The 19956-nt window shown below is 40.5% G+C and overlaps 2 protein-coding genes and 1 pseudogene across 2 annotated transcripts in view; all 3 read right to left on the minus strand.

Moving 5' to 3' along the window:
• LOC114695330 (EGF-like and EMI domain-containing protein 1) overlaps positions 1–19956 on the minus strand; it is a 695481-nt gene that overhangs the window by 650417 nt on the left and 25108 nt on the right.
• LOC114695329 lies at positions 1823–4113 on the minus strand (annotated as a pseudogene).
• LOC114695328 (40S ribosomal protein S11-like) lies at positions 19222–19818 on the minus strand. Its single transcript, XM_037206528.1, has one exon. It carries the CDS (start codon positions 19550–19552, stop codon positions 19271–19273), a length of 282 nt encoding a protein of 93 aa, XP_037062423.1. The 5' UTR covers positions 19553–19818; the 3' UTR covers positions 19222–19270.

A 19956-nucleotide genomic window follows, 5' to 3' on the forward strand; every position in this document is an offset into this window, starting at 1 on the left:
CCCACACGAGTAATTGCTTAGGAAACGTTTGTTTAATTATAACCCTATGCACTGGGAACCTCATACCACATACTTGGCAACAACAAATCTCAACAATTAACATTGTAACTCATAACATAAAGATTAATTCTGGGAGACTTTTGAGCCCATCAACATGAAGAGCCCATCACTATTTAATAGTGTGTGAGATGTTTGAAGTGTTGTAAATACAAGAGTTATTTACATTTTATTCTTTTTTTTCCAGTCACCAAATCCAAACATCTCTCCACTCACAAAGTGGCCCAATTCCTGGAGCATCCTCACATTTGGGTTCTTCTCCCTGTGTCTTTTATCATGTGTGTGTTGTTATGTGTATAATTCTTCCTGTGATGCCCTCATATTTTTAGTATCTTAGTATTTATTTCTCTTTCAATGTCCTAGGGATGAACTTATTTCTCTTTTGACCTAAGAGTGAGTCTTTCTTGCTCTTCTTACATTCTGACAAAACCCCAGAAATTTATTTTTATTGCCATAGCTTGCCTACCTCTTTTCATGCAAATCTTGCCCAAAGCTTTCTAAAGACTGTCCACTTTACATTCAGGCAGGTATGTGTGTAACCCTAGATCTCTCTTGTGTGGCTTTAGTTTTTCCATCAAATCCCTCCCTATGTTTAACAATCTTACCAGGACATTATTCCTTTTCTCCAATTTAAATCTCTCAGACTGCTATTTAAGGGAATTGTCCTCTCCTTTTCTAACCTCAGAACCTGTGGAGTGCAAGAACATTCCAATTTCTCTGTATGTTTAAGGGAAAGTCAGGATGTCAGAACTTGTTATCATTCAGTCTTTCTCTTAGATAATATTGCCTTTAATGTTACTTGTTCATTAGGAAAAAACAGCATACCAAATTCTGTCTCTGTGATGACACTCCATTTCTCTTTCTCTGTTGGCACAGTATTCTTTTCTAAGCCAATAACACCAGTTTTAAAAACATGTAGGACTGAGAGCCACAGAGATAGCTCAGCTAGTAAAGATACCTGCAGACAAGCTTCCCAAGGAATCCCTGGACTGCACTTGGTGGAGGGAGAGAACTGACTCCTGCAAGTTGTCCTCTGACTTACACACAAACAGTACAGCATGCACAAGGGCACATGCATGCCAACCTACCATACTCACATGCAGGCACAGACACATGTACAAAACAAACCAATAGATGTAATAAAAATGAAAAACCTATGAGAAATGCAAAGATTCAGATTTAAGCTTGATGACTTGCAACAGCTAACCCAGTCTACCTCACAACAATGTGGTATAGCCAACAAGATTTAAAATATATACAATAGCTTTCAACATAAAAATCCAAAATAAACACTGACCAGCTCAGAATACTCGTGAGTGTTAGCAGCACAGTCTAAGGGCCTGGTTGGTGGTGCTCTATCAAAGCCAAGTAATATGTGATTCTGACTAGATAACCCAGGAACATTATAGACATATGCATATATGACAGAGAAAGGGTCAGTGGATAAACTTGGAGGAATCCTGGACTTATGTACCTTAAATCTGCACAATTACTAAAAGATCTTTTTAGAACAGTCAACTATTCAAATTTTCTTCCTTTAATTTGAAGGACAAGGAAAAGTTTTCTAATATTTTTACTAATGATTCCCATAGACATGAAAAAGAAAATGATCAAATACATGTTCTAATGGTCAAGATTGATATAGCTTCTGATCATGGCACCCCCAAAACAAACTCTTATAATCTCTCCCACTCAGAACAGAACAATGCCAATCTGACAGACTTAAGAACATAAACTATAACTTGATTTATCACTTGAGACTATCCCTTTTCTTGTCCATAATTAAAACTTTATTGAAAAACTGACACCAAAATAGGAGATCACTGCTGTATACTTCAGAAAGTCAAACACAGTTACATTGTTATGGTAGAGTCACTGAACTTGATAAGGCTTTCTGTGAAAAACACAAACTCAGGAACTGTATAGATGATTAGTGTTGCTTTCTTCTAAATGAACAGACTTCTGTGAGCCTGGCTTTTCCTCCTGCAGGCAGGCACAACACTGTTGAGCAACCTACGCAGAGAACCACTGTCTGAGAATGACTGAAAACTGTAGTCATCTTGTAGCAACCTGGACATTTCACATCCCTGAAGTAAGAATTCGGGCTCTGAACCAGCCGTTTCTTCTTATGTTTTCTTCTTTTCCTCTTCCAAGGAAGGGTGTAGTAGATCTCTAGCCAGAGGCATGGTGACAGCTCTGCCAGCACTGGTGATCCAGATTTCTGAGGTGAGGTGCTCGCTAGCGAGCGCTCTGCCTCAACTTCCCCAGACTATCCTTAAAGTAGGATGAGTTTCTTGTAGGCAGTAGAAGAGAGATTCTGGTTTTGGTTTTTGGTTTTTTGTTTGTTTTTTATACATTCAGCTAACATGTGTCTTTTGGTTGGGGAGTTGAGGCCCAACTTACTAGCTTAATATTAATAACTTAATATTCTAAGTTATTCCTGAAAGGCATTAGTTGCTGTCATTTTGGTAGTTTTTGTTTGCTTGCTTTTGTTTTTATTTGTTATTTGTGTTCTTAGTTCTATTTTGTGTTTCAGTAATCACATCTTCATTTCTTTTCTTTCTATAGTTTCTTAGCTCTGCCTATTCCTCTCTTCAGTCTGAAGTATTGCTTCAAGTATTCTCTTTAGGGATGATCTGGTGAACATAAATATTTTTACACCATTTATATCATGAAAAGTTTTTCTTTCTCTTTCAATTATGGCAGATAGTTTTTCTGGGTAAAATAGTCTGAGCTGGCATCTGTGGTCTTTTAGAACTTGAAGTACATTGTTTCAGAGTCTACTGGCTTTTAAATTTTTTGTAAGAAATTAGTTACAACTTTAATGGGTTTTCCTATTTTTGTGACCTGTGGCTTGTCCCCTGCAGTTTTCCATACCCTTTCTTTGTTCTATACATTTAGTATTTTAACTGTGATACTCCATGTCCTCTTTTGGTCTTGTCTGTTTCATTTTCTTTCTGTGCTTCTTGTATTTGTGTATGTGTGTCTTTCCTTATTTGGGAGGAAGTTTTTTTCTGTGATTGGTTGAAGACCTATACCATTGATGAGGGATTCTTCTCTGTGCTATGCTATTAATACAAAGATTTGGTCTTTTCTGTGTCACAAAATTCCTGCATGTGCCTTTTATGTACTTCTAATTTTTCATATTCTTTGCCTGAGTGGTACAATTCCTCTACATTATCTCAGGTCCTGATATTCCATTTTCTACTTGATGTAGTCTACTGGTATGGCTTTTCTCTAAGTTTTCTTATTAGCTTATTGACTGTCTCAATTCCCTCTTATTTCCCCTGGGGTTCTTTCCAATGTTTCCATCTCTTTACTGAGTTTTCAAATCCTGAGTTTCCACCATCATTTCATTCAGCCACATATTTGTTTTCCTTGGATTTTGTTCAGAAGTTTATCACTATTCTTTTTAAGTTTGTTGATGTGTTTGTTCATGTCTTCTTTAAACGCCTTGAATTATTTGATCATGTTTATGATTTTTCTTTTAAATTATGTGTCCTGGAGGTCTTCTAGGTAATTCTCAGTTCAAAATGTGTCTATAAACCTAGTGGACTTGGAGCAAAGGACATACTGCCTTGGTCTTTCATATTATTTATGTTTTTGTGGTGTGACTTGAGCATGTAGACTTCTTGCATTGGTTAATATGATATGATTCTAGCATATGATGTGATTCTAGCGTGTCTAAGGCTAGGCCAATCAAAAACAATGTCATGAAAGCTGGGCTTGGGTATGTGGGAATGACATGAACATGAACTGAAGGTAAAGTGAAAATGCATTCATTAGAATATTTGTAACATTCACTAGGAAATGAGCTATCAAGGATGTATATTTTCTTACTTGTATTTTTAGGTATCCTAACTTTTCAGTAATGAATGTGTCTTATTTTGTTAAGTTCTTCAGTCATCTTCCCACCTCCCTAGCCTGTGGCTCACAGAGTTTCTTGTATCTGTTTCCATTCAGGCTTTTGAAGACTCTCAAGAAGTTTTATCAAGGAAAGACCCTTCTATTTTTGTTGATTCTCCTGATATTAAGTATTTTCATTCTCTGGGGTTGTTTTTTCTAAATACATATTTTATTTACTTATATATTTTGTATAATAAATAATATTATATATTTATTATTTGTTTTTACAGAAGAGGTCAGGCCTCCTGAAGATAGCAACCAAACAAGGCATATCAAGTTGAAGCCTGGGCAAGGCAACTCAATATAAGGATACGGTTCTCCAAAAGCTGGCAAAAGAGTCAGAGACAGGCCCTGTTCCCACTGTTAGGAGTCCCACAAGAAAACAAAGCTACACAACTGTAACATATATGCAGAGGGCCTAGGTCAGTCCCATGCAGGCTACCTGGTTGTTGGTTCAGTCTACGTGAGTCCCTATGAGTTCAGGTTAGTTGACTCTGTGGGTTTTTGTTTTTGGTGTGTGTGTGTGTGTGTGTGTGTGTGTGTGTGTGTGTGAGTGAGTGATTTCTGGCTCCTACAATCCTTCCTCCCTGTCTTCTGCAGGATTCTCCAGGTCTGCCTAATGTTTGGGTATGGGTCTCTGCATCTGTCAGTTGCTGGGTGAAGGCTCTCTGCGTCAATTGGGCTTCTCTGTTGTTTTTATCTTTTAATAATTTAATGATAAATCTATACAACTGAATTTTTCAGATGAAGAATATAAAAGTTTGAGAAGGGGCTAAGGAAAAGGTTCAGCGAGTAAGAGGACTTGCAACACATGCAGAGGACATGAGCTCAAGTCCCCAGCACCTACATGAAACAACAGATGCAATTATGCATATCTCTACACCACCAGAACTGTGGGGGTGAGGTCAGTGCTTTCTGGCTATTGGCGTACCATAGCCTCAGTCAGAGACCTGCCTCAGAGGAATAAGGTGGATAATGATGGACAAGACGAGGGCCTCCATATGTTCATGTAGGTGCACACACACACACACACACACACACACACACACACACACACACACACCCCATGCACATACATCACAAACATAGGTGCATATAAGAGCAACAACTTGAGAAAGGATAAAGTACAGTTAGATCTATGACAAGCTCCACTCTTAAGGCATGAGAAAGCTCTGTTCCAACTGTAGAAGAAGGACAGAAATAAAGGCCTTATTTCTAATTGTCTGTAATTTACCTCTTCAGAATAAAGACAGTTCTTAATCTACCTTGAATTGACCTTAGCTGTGCTGACAGTAACCAGCATGACTGCTTGATTTTAGTATGGATATCTAATTATTGGTTAGATTAAAACCTGTGTGTTTATACTGGAATAATTAGGGTTATCAAAACAGAATAAATGTTCTCCACTGGTGCAAAGCATAGCTATATTTTAGCATCTTAGATTTGTCAAAAATAAATAGATAAATTGAAAGCATATCCCATTTCCATAGAAACTAGAAATAGAACTATCCTTCTGTAGGGTGATACGAGCTGTTATTTTTGTTATATTACCCTGATCTCAAAATATAATTTGTTAAGTTTTACAGCCAAATGATAAAACTAATGGTTTATGGATTTAGTATTAATTACTCTACAGCTGTAACCAGGCTCTCTGGAAACTATTCTTCAAAAGACAGGTGGTATTTACTTCTTTGCTTGTTTCTGCAGTCCTTCCAAGAAGTGCACTGAGAAAGTAATGAATCTGGCTAGACCCTCAAATACATTCTTGTTAAAATAAGCAAACTCATGAGCATTAACTATGAATAATTTTTCATTGTTATAATAAGTAGCAAGGCCAAAAATCACTCTAACCATTCAATAATATGGTAACATTAAACATTTTAAGCAAATTAGTTTCCTTTACCATTGGTCATACAAATATTCTTCAGAAATCACAAAATATAAAAGTAGGTAAAGCTCAACTGCTAACCATATTGCCCAAATCATCTTCTTCCCAGAGAGCCACCAACAGTGAACTGAATATTCAAGAAATAGAGCATAGAAACCATTCATAGTTTTCTGGACAGTGGTATGGGCTATCCTATGTTCCTAGTTGATTTATAATACATACTTGTCTTATCACAACTCAAAACTGAGAATATTCTTATACTAATGCCTTCTCAAACTGGTACCTGTTACCCATTTCTGAAATTCTGACTAAATGAAGTGATATGAAGGGAAATAGTGAAGGATAAAAGGCCAGTGTCTTAGGAAACTTAAAACATCTGGATGGTACTTCTAACCAAGGGAGGTCACATGAAGTTCCAATACACACCATTTGCCAATGGTGTCTGTGCTGAACTACTTGACAATGACAGCCAGGAACCCCTGCCCACCAAGGTTGCTTTAAAGATATTATTTGCTTAAAAAAAATAAAGCTAAAATACTGGAGGAACTACCTGTTAAATTACTGCTCACTATTTCACTCCCACGTGATCCCTGTCTTACAAATCAGCCCTCAGTCCATATAATGTTACCTGTACATGTATGTTTTCAGGGATAACTACTTGGTATTGGATAGCTAATTGTGGGGCTCTTCCCTGGGGAAGACTGTTTCTCCTGGTATCAGCCTTTCTTCTGTAGTTCTTAGTTCAGGGTGGGACCTAGTGAGATTTCCCCCTTCCGTGTTAGCATGTATATTGGTGTCTTCCGTGTTCACGTCTTGTTTAGGTAGCCATGTGCTTGAGACTTTGTAAGTATAACTTGCCTGCCAGTTCTGGGAAAAGTAATTCCACAGCCCAATTTCTGTTCCTCTTACATATTCTCTAATATATATATATATATATATATATGTATGTATATTACAATCAAAGCAGAGGAAATCAATGAATTTGAGAGAAAGCAAGGAAGATGTGGTATATGGGAGAGGTTGAAGGGAGAAAAGGGAAGGGGAAAATGATTGATGTAAATACTTTAACCACATTTTAACTTCAAAAAATATTAATAAAGAAAAATCAGCACTCAGAAAAATTAATTACTGAGCAAGTACTTTGCTTTTGGCCTTTAGATATGAGTAACGCAACTACACATATCTTCCTCATTATCTTGACTTCAAAAGACCTAGTTCCAAATCTCAACTTTAGTGATAAAATGCATGGAATGGTACATTTGGGTTCTCTGACTACATAGTCAGTTTTGACATGCATGTATGTTTTGTTGGTGGTGGCATTCTTATCGAAATGCCCTAAACTTCCTGTCTGAACAATAGAAACAGTGTTTTTTTCTCACTAACTAGTACTGCAGCAGCCCTGGTCTTATTCTATATGCCCAGATATCAACATTATAATTGAGACAGAATCACTCCAGCATACTACAATGATATGACTGGTTATCTCTTGAGACTATAATTCATTTCATTTATTTCTTACCCTACTTCAGAAATGTCTCCAAAAGTGAATAAAAATTACCAAAACAGTTCCATTTTGACATGTGCAAATTATCTCAGAGCTCTAGAATGTTGTGATTCTATTATTTAAGATTCAAAACACACTCATACCTGAAGATTTAATCCCTACTCACTCATTCCTCTCTTTTTTCTAGACTTTCTAAGCTTTTCTAGCTAAAGCTTTTTAATAACCAATGATATGAACTAATAAAATCCACTTAATGTTTATCATTAACCACATCACTTGAATTATCTTACACTGGATACCTCACTAGACTGTCACAACCAGTACCACCTCATTTCAAAAAGAGAGAGAGAGGGAGACTAATATGGCTAGGTAAGTAAAACTTCTCACCCTGGGTCACAGAGCAAGCAGCCAGTGATGCAATCACACTTTGGTTTGTTCTGTGTTTTGTTTTGTTTTGTTTTTCTGTGATGTTGAGGATTGACCCCAGGGCCTAATGTGTGCCAGATATGAGCTCTGCTACTGAAATACACACTAGCTGGCACAATCACAGTGTGAGCATGAGGAGGGTAGGTCCAGGGTTCAAACTCTCTGTCACCACTATTCTACAGGGCTTCTTGATTAGGCTACTCTGGTATTAGAGATTAAGTAAAATAGTGGTAAAAACTACCATTCCACAACATCGTAATTTGAAAGGTTGATGTGAGCAGAAGTATTGAAACTAATTTCAGTGGCTTCCAAAGTAGGCCAGCCTTTCATTTTCTTGAGCTGTCTTTACTGTGAGGCAGCCTGAAGATAAGGATTTGGAGTGTGTTCTGAAGGCCTTATTTCTGTATGTTTAAACTTTTTGACAAGCAGGGTTTTATGCAAATGGTGGACAATTCCTACACCCCTGTTTCTTTAATTCCTACTCTCTACAACTTCATATTACAGAAACTCAAATAAGGAAGCAGGTCGCTATGACATGTGAAATAATATTATTCAGATATCACCTTTTGATGGAGGCCTGCAGTAACAGTGCAAAGCAGGCATGTTGTCTCAGGAGACAATCTGCTTCTGAACATATTTGCTGCAAGCAGGGCAAACATACCTGTACCCAGAGGAATGTGGGAAACTTTACACTACATTTAAGCACAAACACATTTTCTGCTTCTTAATTTAAAAAGGGAAGGGACAGCACTAAAATGCACATAGGAATAAACAGGCCATTTATTTACTTGTACTAATTAACATCTCCAGAGCGCCAGAGTTTTTTCACATCTCCAGGGCCTCTCTCAAAGGATGTTCTCCTGGCAAGAGAACCAGCGATTCAAAAACTTGCTGAGTCCAGAGGGAGAAATGTCAAAGAAGAAAAGGCACCCTAAAAACAAACATGTTAATTAAAAACATGAGATAAACACTACCATCTTACACCTCTCCTCACCACCCCAGGAGACCAGAGTCATTGTCTTTCTGCTTACAACATTTAAAAGATCAAATTAGCAGGAATCCTCCAGAAACAGTTAGCACTGGCTCCTCACATTCATTACCATCTAGACAGACTGTTCAAAAATAAGAGCTGGGGAAGAGCAGTAGACATTTCAAATTTCTTGGATTTATGAGACTCATGGGGTGTCACCTCCAAAAATAGGATTGGAGAGTTCTTGAGCTATTATCAGCAGTCTCAATCAAGAAGACCCTCAGACAGGTAGGTACTCTCCAGAGAACGGTGAGTGAGGCTGTGATTTGACTATCTACCAGTATTCTCATCCTCTTCCCATTCCCTCTCTGACAGGGTCTCTTGTAGCCCAGGCTGCCCCTGAATAAGTGGCCCGGAGTGACCCTGCCTTGGTAGTCCGATCCACTGTGATCACAGATGGGCACCACCACTCTGGCTCATATGCTGCTGGAAACTGAACTCAGGACCTCCTCTCTGGATACCAGACAAGCACTCTGCCAGTCGAGCTCATCTTCAGCCCCTAAAGCTGAATTATTCAATTATTATATCTAATTGAAAATTGAAAGAGTGGAGAAGGAGGAAAGGGAGAGAAGAATCAATAAAGACTGGAACAAATAAAGCAGAACAGAAATTAAACTTGAACAAATTAAACAGAACACTAAAGGTCCAATGAGCACTTCCCTTATAGAGCATTGTTCTTTCATTTCTGCTGCTGTGATAAAAGAGTCCACAGCTCCAGGTTACAGTCCATCACTGTAGAGGTATCAAGGTGGAGTCATATCATACTCGAGGGCCGAGAGGGGATAGACACATGCATGCCTGCACTCAGCTGGCTTTCTCCACTCTTACATAGTCTAGGACCCAACCCAGAAAATGGAACTGCCCACTCTCAGACTGGATCATCCCATATCAACTAAGGCACGCAAGGCAGTGGCCCACAGACATGCCACAGGCCAAACTAATCTAGACCTGAATGAGACTCTCTTTTCAGGTGATTCCAGATTGCGTCAAGTCAACAATTAAACTAACCATCATGTAAGTTATATTTATAATTTAAATACAAAAGCAGCATTAGTTCTGCATATGTTCACATATATGCGATTGGGAGGTAGAAAATCATATAATCAGGTCAAGCTTCTGTGGAAAATTAGATGTGTAGTTTTGACAAGTTATATAAACATACTAGCCTTGGTTTTTTTTCACCCATAAATATTGATAATAAGAGTGGTCAAGTCATTGCTATTTCTTCATAAGCATCCCTTCATACACATATTTATGACAAAATGTAAGTCACCTATTACTTTATCTGCCTTAGATAATGTTACCATTATACTATCTAAGCAATTTTCCTGTCACTGAGACTCTGTAAGGAAAATGTCCAAAGCCTTCAGAGTTCCTATCAAGCAGGTCACTGTGTTCTGTATTTTCATTCACTTGGTTCCTTTCATGTCTTGGAGCATTCTGCTAGATGGGAGGAGACAAGGTTTCTCCAGTGAGGGACAGACAGGACAAAGATGCCCTTCTCTCTCCATCACAAAACCAAACTGTGACTTTCTCTAATCTCCTAACAGGGTGTGACTGAAGAAATGCTTCTTTCCGCCATGCTGCAGCCAGAATGTCAGTGTACGCCACTTTCTAAGTTTTACAGAAGCATCTATGCCTCCCCAGAAAAAATAATCTTGATGGGATTCCAGATTCCAGATCAGTAGTTACTACATGAAACTTCCCAGCACTCTCACTTGCTCCATAGACAGAGACCCCCACACCCTGAGGTTTCTTTAGAGTATATTTCCAGTCCCCATCTGCAATCACTGAGCTGCCCAATCTATGAAATGAAAAACCACAGCCCATGCAACCAGCTGAAATTCAACTGGGAGAGGTTTGTTCATGGCAACTTGTATATCATTTAATCAAGACATTCCTGACAACATTTTTTTCCAAGGCAGCTAGTGCCAAGTGTCATCAATCAACAAATATACACAGATCGATCATCTAACCACTTTAAATTGCCTGGACACTTGGGCAGAGTGCAAAGTAAAATAAAAACCATAATCATTGAAATTGGTAATGCTGAGGGTGGGAACCAGATTTAGGTGATTTAAATATGCAGATGGAGATGTGACTTCCTATCTAGTCTTTGCTATCCCCAAAGGCTTGCTGTATTAACTCTGAGTCAAAAGGTCGCTTGATAGGCTTTTAAAGAACATGTCATTTTGTATTAACATCTGCTACGTCACACAGCATTCTTCTGCAAAGACAGCATTTACTTTCTGTCATATGTAAACCTCAAATGAATAGCTTCTTGAGCAAATAGCACTGGGAATGTGTTTTCCTGGGTTTACCCACAAACCTTTCAAAGGTCATGTTGTGCAAAACAGAACTGAAGACAATGAATGTAAAGTGACTTTCTGAAATCATACTGTTGTGCCCTCTGCACTTGACAATAAAAACTAACCACCACAAGCCCCAAATTATAGATAAAAAGAGTAAAATATAAAGTATACCTTAACATGCAGTTTAGAAACTTATTAAATAACAGTCAAAGCTTTTTTCTGCAATAAAAAAGATACAAAGTAAACAATACATATTACATTGTTGAAGACACCATGAAGTAATAATATAATCTTAGTCAACATTATTAATAATGCAAATATCCAATATTCTAGGAAGAAAGTGTTACAGTAGAAAATATCTTAATTGTACATGTCACCACTATAACAACTTTAACTAGTGACTTGCTGAAGTTCAAAGTTAACTTAACCTGGTCCATGGATTCTTCATCTGAAACATGACATCATATTGTTGTACCTCACTAAAGCTAGAAGTAAACCATGTATATGAAAGCATTTGCTGAACAACAGATCAATCCAAGGATCCTAATGATGAATCATACCTAGCTGACTTTTCCTGAATGCTGCCAGCATCTCTACTTTTTCCTGTCTTATCACTGTCTGTCTTCATAAAGACAACACAGTTGGATTTTGCCCACTGCCAACCCCTGTGTTGTATCCCAAGATCAAGAGAGGACATGCTTTCTATAGATTTGTAGGCTAAAATACAGATTCTTGCTATGGATTTCTTTCCTCAACAAATATTCTCAGAGGCGTTAAACACAGACAATTAACACAGACAAAACTCTCCTTTGGGCCCTTTCCACATCTGATGAAGGAGTTATGGATATGACCATACACTGATCCAAAGTCTTTCAATTCATGATGTGCAAGTGAAAGTTCTGGCACATAGAAACAAAAGCACTTTAATCTGGCCTAGTGACCAGAAGACAGCACAATTAAAGAACTCCTGAATGTCCCATTCATGGTGGCCCTGCCACACTGTGTCAGCACATCTACTGATCAGGAATTCAACCACTTCCTTCCTGCTCTAGTTTCATTTCTGTTGATGTGATGAGATACCCTGGCCAACAGCAACTTAAGGGAAGAAGGGTTGGTCTGGCTAACAGTTCTAGGCTACAACAGCCGTCTATGGAAGGAAGTCAAGGCAGAAGATCAAGCCGGTAGTCACATCACATCTGCAGTCAGGAGCAGAGAAAGGAATGGCTTTTTGGATCACCTCAGTTAGCTTTCTATATTACAGAGGGACATACCCAGGAAACAATGCCTCCCACACTCAAGGTAGGAATTTCCACCTCAATCAAGACAAGCTCACTAGCCAACCTAATCAAGATAATTCCTCCAGGCTCTCCTCTCAGAAGACTCTAGGTTTTGTCCAGTAGATAGTTCAACTAAACAGCAGAACTCAGTAATGTTAAAGTCTTTAAGATTAAATTTCCTTGAAGTACACCCTGTCACCTACCTATAACAAATAGAAAGCAGATGAGTGTTGGTACAGAATTAAACAAACCTTTCACAAGAGAAAAATGTGGCATCTGACACAGCTCAGGCCTTAGGACTAGACTCAGCCCGTCTTAGCCTGCTAATGTGTAAGATACTTATCTTAGCAAATCCTGATTGTCACACAGGAGTTGCATCCCTCATCAGAACAATAGTCAGGGATTGGCACATGGGTGACCTCTCATAGATGCTGGCTGAATGTGTGCCTTTGCCCGGGAGCCACGGGAGCATTGCTGCTTCGTAGCCCCTTCTGCTCTGCACTGCCGCTGACTGACCTCCTTCTCACTTGTGGGCTTCCTGAAGACAGAGCAACCTCTGATCCATCACTGTACCCTGGCACCTGGTGTTGATAATGGGGACTGCTATTTAGAGATCATGCCAATGAACAAAAACAGGACGCCCATTCCTAGCAAAAGAATAGATACACTCAAAGAGAGCATGTAAAGCAATATAGCAACATGAAATTCATTTGTACATTCAATAAGTATTTACTAGCAATTACTCCATACTAGTTATTTATTAAGCAACTGTAGATAAAGTCCAGTACTAAACAGACAGCATGTCCTGTCATCATAGACCTTAAAGCCTAAGGTGAAAATGGACAAAAAAAAAGTGAGTAAATAAGCAAAGTGCAGAATACAGTGTTTGGGGAAAATGAACTGTGTGGGGCAGAGAGAAGGCCCAACTGCTGGGGAACTGGAAGCTTTCCTGAAAGTGTAGTCACCTTGGGCTGAGAGTATGAGGCCCTATAGTTACAATGATCTATAAGGTCTTGGCATTGCAGTTACCATATGATTAAGTAGCTGACACTGTAGTTACTGTGTGTTGTGTCTACATGACCTAGTAGTGACTGTGTGCCGTGAGTGAGTACCCACTATCCTAGTGACTGTGTGCCCTGAGTACCCGCTCTCCTAGAGACTGTGTGCCCTGAGTACCCGCTCTCCTAGTTACTGTGTGCCGTGAGTACCCGCTATCCTAGTGACTGTGTGCCGTGAGTACCCACTCTCCTAGTGACTGTGTGCCGTGAGTACCCGCTATCCTAGTTACTATGTGCCACGAGTACCTGGCATTATAACTTCAGTTGCTGTGAGCACGTGATGCAGTTATTACCATGTGCTGGAAGTAGTGGCATTTGTCACTATGGTATGTGAGTACCTGGCATTGTATTTACTTTGTGCTCTCAGAACCTAGCATCATAACTACCATTTACTGTGCATTCTAAGTATCTAGCATCGTAGTTACTATGTTGTGGAAATAACTTGTGTCGTAGTTACTGGTTATTATGTGCTATTGGCACCTGGTACTGTAGTCACTGTTTGCTTTAATTTCCTGCCTTGTAGTTATTCTATACTGTACCTGGCATTTTAGTCATTGTGTGCTGTAAATAGTGGACATTTCAAGTTACTATTTCTTGTAAGTATGTAACATTGTAGTTACTGACTATAGCTGTCTACAAATACCTTTCATTGTAATTACTGTCTACTACAAGTACCTGACATTTTAGTTACTGTGTGCTGTAAGCACCTCTGGCATCATAGTTACTATGTGCTATAAGAATACAAAAGAGCAGAGACCCAATAAATCTGACTTAGATGACTGCAATTTTATATTACATCCAATGGTTCACCTGAACAAACATAACAGATGACAAAATTCTGTCCCTTGTTCTCATACACTCACAGACACACCATGCATACACAGGTATTGTTGTGAACAAGCATGTGAGATACACTCATTCTCAAAATTTGACAGCAGCCTTAAGTCAGTGTCATAGAAATCATGCAGAAAGTGTTTCAGGATGGGTGCATTATTCTCTGACCATTACCGCAAACAAAATGTGCCTAAGTTGGTATTGCTTCATAGATCCTCCCTTTTTTTTTTTTTTTTTTTTTTTTTTTTTTTTGACAGCACTGATGGTAAGGATGCTCACAGTGCAGTTGCTAGGGGAATCTTGGATTCCAAGCAGAGCAGAAGCCTGGTGGGTGGGGCCATGGAGGCTGGCATCCCATGGTGCCAGAGATTGCCTATTGATCCTGCCCACCTGTGTGCTCGGTTGGGTCAGGAGTGAATTCCTCCAGAATGCAGGCTGTGCTCTTTGGAGCAATCTTGTTTTCTAACAGATAGATGTCATGGAGGAAGCTTTCATTTCTTTCAAAATTCAAAGGCACGTCAATAGAACCAAAGTTCCACACACCTACTTCAGATAATGGCTTAAAAAAATTACATTTTAAGGGTGGATCCAGGCTTCTCTGATCTACTAAGGGACATGAATGTCACCCCATAGTACTAGTTCAAAAATATCAATATTCACACACTAGTCATAATAATGAAATAAATTGAATTAGCTCTAAAATTGCCAAAAAAATAAATAACTGAGAGCAACACCTACAATTTAGCACATGTGCTCTGCCAACCACAGATGACACATTGGAGTTCTCTCTTGTTAAGCCCGGAATTGACCCAATTAACCACACTGAGAGCAACACTTTTCAAAGGGAAGGCATAGTAAAATCAAAGTGACGTTTTCTTCTTTTTATATTGATTAAATGGATTCTTTGTTCTTAATGTGCATACTTTGCTCCGTCCTTTCTGATCTCCCTCAGACTTGCCGCCCCCAGGGTCCCGCCCGACACTCAGGCCTTTTTGTTTTACTTGGTGACTTTAACCAGGGTCATCTGTGCGGCCATGGGTTCAGAACTACCCACTGGAGCCCGGTGGGCAACACTTGGCACATAACTGAAGACAGTGGTTGTCCCTCTTCTAGCATCTGTCAGCTGCCAGCAAATAGCTCAGCTAGGCCGGGCTCTATGAGCCCCTTCTGGACTATGACTTCAATGAGTCCCTTCCGGACCATGACCTCCATGAGCCCCTTCCAGACCATGACTGGCTGCTGATGGCAGAGTTCTCGGTCTTTGGGGAGACATTTATTCCCCCCACTCTAAGGCTCAGGGAACATTTCAGAAGAAGGAGCAGAAAACAATGTAAGAGCAGGAAGACAGGGAGAGGGCTGCAAATGCTGTCTTTTGGGGCATGACACAGTCTTGGCTGTCTTGACCTCACAGCGGTGACAGTGGCCTGCACTGTGCCTGCACAAGACTGGGTCTGTCAGCACCAAGGAAGACTTCTCCAAAACACGCCTTTCTTCACTGTCTCTTCACATGCTGCTGCTGCTCTGAGGAGACTTCTGGAAACTTCCAGGGAACCATGCAGCCTGAAATGTCCTGTCTCGCAGAGAGAGGCCTCAAGCGCACTCCTTGCTGCATTCATGACCCAGCCCAGCTCTCTCTCTCTCTCCCCGAAGAACTTGTCTCTAGTTTTTTTCCTTTGCTCTCCTGTCGGCCAGTGGAATCCTGCTTTCCCTTCAGCACAGCAGCCCAGGGGAATTCTCTTGGCCTACTGTGGCCAAAGGAAAAGGAGACCAAGAGGAGAGATGCTGTTCACTGTGTCACTCAGCTCTCGTGCTTCGGCCTACCTTTTTCAGGTCCCCAAAATTACCAGGCTCTTCCTTAATCCTAGGAACTCTGCCGACACCATTTTCTCTGCTTAGAAAACTCTCATCCCCTATCCCCTGCTACACACACACACACACACACACACACACACACACACACACACACACAACCCTAGGCCACCTTGCCAGCACCCTGCTTTGCAATGCCCTTTGCTTCAGCGAGACGCTCTGAGCCTGATGGACAGCGCTATGGACCTGTCTTCTCCTCACAGGTGCTCGGCTGTTCATTCACCACACATCTCCTGGAAGGCAACTTCTAGGCAGATACCATAACAGCCCTGTGCCATTGCCATTCCCACTCAAGGCACGTTTGTACTTAATGTGGCACCAAAGCCCATTTTTGAATGAATGAAACAAAAACAGTCTCTGGTATATAATCTTCCCAATACACTGTTCAGCCTTCCAGAGAAATAATATTCATATGAAAAGTGGTAGCAAAAAGATACATATGCAGTGAGTCAGTTGGCATGACCAGGCAAGCATCTGCTTATTGAGAAGGTGTTTGAACTGTGGTCTTGCCTATAGTAGTAGCTACAGACAGGACGTCATATGCTCCAGGTCAACAGCATGTTATGTCACTCGCCCACTCACCCTGCCACCTCTGTATCACAACAAGTATGTTGGATGTCAGCTTTGAGAAGATTGAGCTCTTTCCCATCCTTATTTTCTAGGAGGACAGACCCTAAGGAAAGAAGAGTTCTGGACCATCTCCATGCACAGACTCTGTCTGAAGATTCCTGGATTGACTTAGCTTGCGTCCAGGATTAGCTGCACACAGGATTTTCGGATGGGTAAGTGTAGGGTTCCTTGAGCTCAGCACGTGGTTCTCTTATCCTGTGCTGACTCCCTCACTTCATTAAAATGAGTCATGCTCCCTTACCTTCACAGCAGTCACGTTCACTCCCAAGTCTCCCCTCTGATCACCTTTCTTGTTTGCAAATGTTGTCTACACTCACATAGTCCCATCCCACCAGAGTCCCACAACAAAAGAGACAAGTACAAGGCCTGGCTTCATCCAGATTTGCTGTTTCTTGTCTGCATCTCTCCTTTTCTCCTCTTCCTTCCCTTGCCCCTCTCCTTCCCTCCTCCATTTCTCCCCCTCATTTCCATTTCTAATCTTTACAGGACTATAAAGCTCAAGCTATTGAACATTACTACCCCCTAACCTTTCTGTGCATACTCACAAGGTATTAAGTCAATTGACTTGTAACTACCCCATGACAGAGCTTATGTTAACTCTATGGTACAGAAAGGAAGCTGTTGAGTATGTGACATACACTCATTGGAGGCTGGAGCGATAGCTCAGTTAAAAGCACTGGTTGCTCTTCTGAGAGACTCAGGTTCTATCCCCAGCACACACATGGCCACTCACAACTGTCTATAACTCCAGTCCAAGGGGATATGACTATCTCTTCTGGCTTCCAAGGCCACTGCATGCATATGGTGCCCAGACATGCATACAGACAAGACACCCATGCACACAAAGTAGTAAAATATTTTTTAACTAAAGAAGTAAATCCTGTTGTTAGAAGGGCCATTGCAATCTGATGCTGGCCCCTCTGCCAGCTGGTTCTAACTTTTGACATAGCGTGTCATTGTCTTCTACAAGGTTTTTAACATTGTAGCCTGTCATCAGCTATAAGGTTCATGCCAAAAACAAAAAATAGAGTTAAAAAAAAACCCTCATGTTTTAAGTACATGCCTAATTTTTGTGCCGGGCTGCATTCGTAGATATCTCTGGTAGCATACAGCATGGGCCACAGGTTGGACATTAAATGCACACATAGAACCAGGGGACCAAGCTCCCTTCCTCCACTTTCCTGTTTCCAGATTACCCCCAAATCTCTTGTATGCACCATTTCCTCTCAGCTGAAGTATCCAACTACCTGCTGAGCACTTCCAAAACAAGCACACTGTCTTTTTAAAAAGCCTCTCTAATTATCGTTCTTGAGGTTTTCTTCCCATGCAGAGGAAACCAGTGTGGACACAGTCACTCTGCTTGGAGTGGTGGCATCCTTTTCTTTGTCCATTCCCTTGCCTTCCACACCCAACAGTCAGCAAGTTCCTGATAGTTTCTTCTCAAAACTTAGAGCCTCTGCACATAACTGCCCAAAGTGGTTTCTACAAGCAATAGTGGTGCTCTGTACAGCTCCACTTAGGTGCTTCCAACGCCTCCTGTTCCCCATGGGTCAAAAATCTCAATTCCTCCATGCAGCACATGCCGAGTTTTTGTGTTAGCTGCTGTAATATGGCTTACTCTCCCACATATATTCTCAAGCACACCTACTTCTGTGCATGCAGCCTCTCTATCTAAAACAGAGCATTACTCCATTTCCCCAGCCACCCCCCTTTCTTGTTTGGTACACTCTGAAGATCCCTGTAACACTACCACCAACACCACCAACACCAACACCACCATCACCACTACTACCACCACCATCACCAACACTGCCGCCACCACCACCACCAACACCAACAACACCCAACTCAGATAAGAGAAAAGACAGAAGGAAGCCACCTGATGCTCTCTTCTGGCATCTGTGTACATGCAGCCCACACATGTGCATATGTTTACACCGATATAAATAAATTAATGTAGTCAATGAAAACACAACTTTTAGATTTGGTCTCATGCTTCTTCCTGAATGAAGCAAGTTGAGAGCCACACTGCTAACTACATTTCAAGTGGGAGACGGTTTTAAACCATATCAGCTTCAGCCAGAAAATGTACACAATTTTCCTTTTATACAAACTTTAAGCTGTTACTCTCAATACAAACCTTTCTTTTTGAGGGGAAGGGGACTGGTGTCTTTTAAGTGCTTGACCTAAGTAGAGGAAAATAATGTGAGCTCTCTGGCACAAGAACAACTAAATACAGAAATGGTTCATTGATGGAGCATCATTAGGAAATGATCTGATTCACATGAATAGCCTCATTGATAAAGTATGGTTTTTCATACTAGAAGAAAATAATTCTCAAGTGTACTGAACACTTTCATAAAACAAAAATAAAACAAATTTATCAAATCCCCCCAAATATTTTAAAATATGCTCATGAATACTAAGTGAAAGTATTTTTAAAAGTAAAACAGGATGTCCTTTTCTTTTCTTTTTTGAGCTAGAAAACCACTTTATTTGTTCTAGGGAGTTGTCCTGAGTCCCCTTGGAACTTCTGGAACTGCTTCTTGGTGCCAGCAGCCTTGGTGACATTGAGCACATTGAAGCGGACTGTCTTGCTCAGGGGCCTGCACTCTCCCACAGTGACGATGTCACTGATCTGTACGTCCCTGAAACGGGACAGGTGCACAGACATGTTCTTGTGGAGCTTCTCAAAGCAATTGTACTTCTGGATGTAATGGAGGTAGTCCCTGCGGATGTCAGTGGTCCTCTGCATCTTCATCTTGGTCACGACACCAGACAGGATCCGACCTCAGATGGAGACATTACCAGTGAAGGGGCATTTCTTGTCTATGTAGGTGCCCTCGATGGCCTCCTTGGGTGTCTTGAAGCCTAGACCAATGTTTTTGTAGTACCTAGAGAGTTTTTCCTTGCCGGTTTCTCCAAGCAGAACACGCTTCTTGTTTTGAAAGATTGTGGGCTGCTTTTGGTAAGCACGTTCTGTCTGAATGTCCGCCATCTTCCTGGCAGCCTGAGAAAAAGGGAGGTGGGCTCACTCCCGGGTGTCCTTATTGACTCCCCCTTTTCTTTTAATATAAATATTTATGTTTTGAAGTTCTTCTAAAATGTTAAAAATGTAATGTTAAAATGTAGCAAGATTAAAGAATTTTTGTTTTTCCATCTTTT

The sequence above is a fragment of the Peromyscus leucopus genome, chromosome 6, assembly GCF_004664715.2.
Source record: "Peromyscus leucopus breed LL Stock chromosome 6, UCI_PerLeu_2.1, whole genome shotgun sequence".
Taxonomy (NCBI): domain Eukaryota; kingdom Metazoa; phylum Chordata; class Mammalia; order Rodentia; family Cricetidae; genus Peromyscus; species Peromyscus leucopus.

Bases quoted from the DNA above. Each gene is read 5' to 3' on its own strand.
- LOC114695328 (XM_037206528.1), bottom strand. From the start codon at position 19,552: ATGAAGATGCAGAGGACCACTGACATCCGCAGGGACTACCTCCATTAC.